Source organism: Eschrichtius robustus, chromosome 12, assembly GCF_028021215.1.
Source record: "Eschrichtius robustus isolate mEscRob2 chromosome 12, mEscRob2.pri, whole genome shotgun sequence".
NCBI classification, from domain to species: Eukaryota; Metazoa; Chordata; class Mammalia; order Artiodactyla; family Eschrichtiidae; genus Eschrichtius; species Eschrichtius robustus.
Window position 1 is genome coordinate 91,509,931 of NC_090835.1, and position 4,080 is coordinate 91,514,010.

A 4,080-nucleotide genomic window follows, 5' to 3' on the forward strand; every position below is an offset into this window, starting at 1 on the left:
CTACCTCCGCCTCCGCCGCGTCCCTCCGGCCGGGGAGGTGGGGGATGGGAGCGCGGGTCCCCAAACGCCGCCGCGCTGCTCTCCGACCACCGGGACGCGGCCCAAGCCGGCCCTGCTCACTTTTTTTTTTTTCCTTTTCCTTTTTCCTTTTTTTTTTTTTTTCCCTTTTCTCTTGCAACTCTTTCTCTGTCCGCATTTTTTTTTTTTTCTTTTTCCTCTCTGCCCCCTCCCCCCGCCCCCCGGCCCTCTTCTCCCAGCCCGCGCGCCCTTCAGTAGGTGAAGACCAGGTTGGAGATGCTGGACTCCAGCCAGTCTCCCGAGATCATCTCGCTCACCTCGGGCGTACAGTAGTCCGGGAACTCGAAGTGCGAGCCGGAGCCAGGCTCGAAGTTAAAATCCAGGTCCCGGTCCAGCGCCGACGACGAGCTGAAGCTGCCCAGGGACATGCTCTCAAAGTTTGAGCTGGGGTTCAGGTCGAGCAGATCGTCTTCGAACTCGTCGTCCGAGGACGACGAGCCGGAGGAGGAGGAGGACGAGGAGGAGGAGGAGTGATGGGACGAGGCCGACGAGGACGCGTGCGAGGGCGCGCTGGACGGGGCGGGCGAGGCGGCGCGCAGGCTGGCGTAGCTACGGTGGTCGGCGGGCGAGCGGCCGGCGGCCGGCGACGAAGCGGCGCTGCTGCGGCCGCTCAGGCTCGGCCCGTCGGGCGAGCAGCCGGCGCCCCCCTCCTCGTACAGGCCGAGGGGGTCGCTGGGGTCGGCGCCCGCGCCCACGCCGCCGACGGGCGAGGACGACGCGCCCAGGCCGCCGAACAGGTAGACGCGCTTCACCTTTTTCTCGGTCAGGTGTTTACCCGGGGCCGCGAGGCCGGCGGAGGCCGAGGCCGCCGCCGAGGCCGAGGCGCCGGGAGTCCGCGTCTTGTACAGCGAGTGGTGGTCGGCGGCGGCGGCGGCGCCCAGGGGCAGCAGGGCGGCGGCCCCCGCCTGCTCGGCCGCGAAAGAGGAGGCGGCGGTGGCCGCCGCTTTCCCGCCGCCCCCGCCCGCCAGGATGAGCTTGGCGTGGGGCTTGCCGACCCCGCCGCCCGCGCCGCCCGCCACTTTGGAGCCGCAGCTCTTTTTCTGCGCGGGTTTGGAGTTGGCGCCGCCGCCGCTCGCGCCGCCGCCTCCTCCCCCCGCGTTGCCGCTCCCGCCACCGCCGCCGCCCCCGTGGCCGCCCCCGCCGCTGCCACCGACCTTGTCGCCCTTCTCCCCCAGCTTGGAGGAGGAGGCGGCCGAGGAGCCGGAGTTAGCGTTGCCGGACTTCACCTTCTTCCTGGGCCGGTACTTGTAGTCGGGGTAGTCAGCCATGTGCTTGAGACGCAGCCGCTCCGCCTCTCGAATGAAAGGGATCTTGTCGCTGTCTTTGAGCAGTTTCCAGCGTTTGCCCAGCCGCTTGGAGATCTCGGCGTTGTGCATGTCGGGCGACTGCTCCATGATCTTGCGCCGCTCGATCTGCGACCACACCATGAAGGCGTTCATGGGCCTCTTGATGTGCCCGCTCGGCGTCTTGCACCAGCTCGGGTCGTCGGCCTTGCCGCCCGTGGAAGCGGTGGAGCCGGGAGTGGGGGAGGAGGCGATGCCCAGCTCGAGGCCGGCGCCCGAGTCCGAGCTCTCGCCGGCCAGCAGCGCTTCCGTGTTCTCGGCGTTGTTGGTTTGCTGCACCATGGCCCCGGCTCGGCGGGCGCCCACGCGCGCTCACACCCTTGCGGCGGCCGCGGCGCAATCGCCGGGCCCTCCCGGCTCCCGGGGCCAAGCGCACGCCGAGCTGGGGCACGCGCGCGGCGGCCGAGCGGGCGGCTCAACTCCCGGCCGGGGCGGAGGTGGGCGAAGAGAGAAAAGTCTCCAAAAGATGCGGGGCGGGAGTACTCCGCCTCTTGCAGAGGAGTTATAGTTCCCAGGCTGGAGAGTCTCCCTCCCTCTCTCTCTCGCTCTTCTCTCTCTCACCGCGCCGCAGTTTGCGCTGTCTCTCGGCTCTTGAGTCCTGGAGACCGTGCTAAAGTGGAGAGGAGTTTCTTGAATGCTGGTTGCTGAAGCTTCGAATGCAAGTTTCTCGCCGCCTCCCAAGCAAGTCTGTTTTTTTTTTTTTTTTTCCTTCCCCTGAAGCAGTTGATTCCAGTTCACGAGCGTTCTCAGGAGCTCAGGAAAGCGACATAGTCTCTATCACTTAGTCCCTCTCCTACAATGCAAAGCAGAAAAGACTCTGGCTCCAGGACTCTCTGTGGGCGGAATCGGTACTAAGGAGTTTGTGCAATTATTTTGTTGCAAGGTAGGAAGCCAAAAAGCCTTCATGCAACAGACTGGCATGAATAAATGTATGTTTCCCCCTCCCTTCTGCAAGAAGGGAGCTGGTAATGGCAGAGTTCCTCCAATGCAGACTCTTAAAGAGCGTGCAAGAACTAGAGACCCGGGAGCGAAACAGGCCTCTTCCCCTCACACACTGTTTCCCTTGCTGCAGCTTAGAGCAGACCCCAATTCCGCCTCGCGTCTCTTTATCCTTTCCCAGTCTTGGCCGCGGCCAATCAGCCGCTGTAACCAACGCTTCCTCGAGCCAAGCCCCTCCCCCGGGCTTCCCATTGGCTTGGAACCCGATGCAATAATAATCTCCGCGTGCAATGAGAAGCTCCAAATCTGACCTCATTCCAATTTACAGAGCAAACTTTTTAAAAGGGCTAGAAGTACAGCTGAGATTTCTGCTGCCTCTTTTCCTTTTGCTGTGCGTGCCTGCGTGTGTGTGTGCGTGTGTGGTGTGTGGTGTGTGAAGAGGATGTTAATGCATGAAATTATTAAGGGGAGAGACGGAAATGTATTCTAACCATTATGTTAGATAACAAGGGGCTTAGAAGGGGGGGAAGGGTGAAATACTGTAAATGGAAGCTCTCTGCTTAAAAGCCAAGTGATTATTTTTATTAGTTCTTTTCAGTATTGGAATAAAGAATCAGCCTCTAGTGCAAAATCTGTTCCTCGGCTCTTTCATAAAGCCAAGGATGTAAAAGGGGGAGGCAAAGCCATGACAATAAATCAATAGATATTAAAAATCATTAAGAAAGCAGTACCTAGACACCTGTCATCACAGTTATTTTAACAATTCCAGGTACAGCACAGATGTTGAAGTATTGTGTAAATCCCTTCAGAGCTATTTTGGTGCTGTTTCTGGAAGGCAGAGAAGAGGAATTTTTGCAATAATTACTTGCTCTCTTAACCAAACAAGGGTTAACTATGGTCATTTAATGATTTAAACTCCCCTATAAATCCTGGATAGCCCAAACAGAGGAGCTTTCCACTGGAACACATTAGGCAGTGTTCCATAGTTAACTCAATGGGAGAATTTCCGTAGAGTTTTGTGTAAGGTGATAATGGCGAGTAAAGGATGGGAATCAATTTTACTTTCTAAATATTTGTTTTCCACATTTTCAAAATTAAAGATAGCTTCACTCTCCATCCTTCTCTCCCCCACACCCTCCTCCTCCTTTCCTATATATATATTTTTTTTCTCCTATGTTTGTTACTTCAATCAAATGGAACTAAAAGGCCAAGGCAAAGAGAAACTGTAGAAGGCAGTGGTACTGGTAGCAGAAGAGAATGGAAACTCTGGATTTATATTAGACCTGGCTGCTAGTCCTTCTCACTGGTCCTGTGACCCTGGGGATGTGACCAAGTCTCAGTTTTCCTCATCTGTGAGGTGGGAACACTAGGAACTACTTTATATAGGGTTGTTGTGAGGGTTCAATGAGCTTGATGTATAATAAGCCCTCAATGAATGCAATTATCCTTCCCTTGATAGTTCAGATTCCAGAGACACTCCTTAAAGTAGAAGCAGCATGTTGTTCAAGAGACTAAAATCGAGGATGGCCACCAATGTGAAAAAATAATTACAGGTCATGGATGTGAACCATCCAAGGACCACAGTGGCAACCTTGTCATCCCAATGATTTGAAAAGAAACTTCATGAGCATCGTGAAGAATGCGGCAAAGAAAAGGTGCCTAGGTAGTCAGAATACATGTTAATTTGGCCACAAACGTTTGTTCCAAGGTATGAAAATTA

General features: G+C 56.2%; 1 protein-coding gene across 1 annotated transcript; it reads right to left on the bottom strand.

Annotated features, from left to right (window-relative positions):
- Positions 1–249: 249 nt before the first annotated feature.
- SOX4 (SRY-box transcription factor 4) lies at positions 250–2,486 on the bottom strand. Its single transcript, XM_068557640.1, has one exon. It carries the CDS (start codon positions 1,701–1,703, stop codon positions 270–272), a length of 1,434 nt encoding a protein of 477 aa, XP_068413741.1. The 5' UTR covers positions 1,704–2,486; the 3' UTR covers positions 250–269.
- Positions 2,487–4,080: the final 1,594 nt, after the last annotated feature.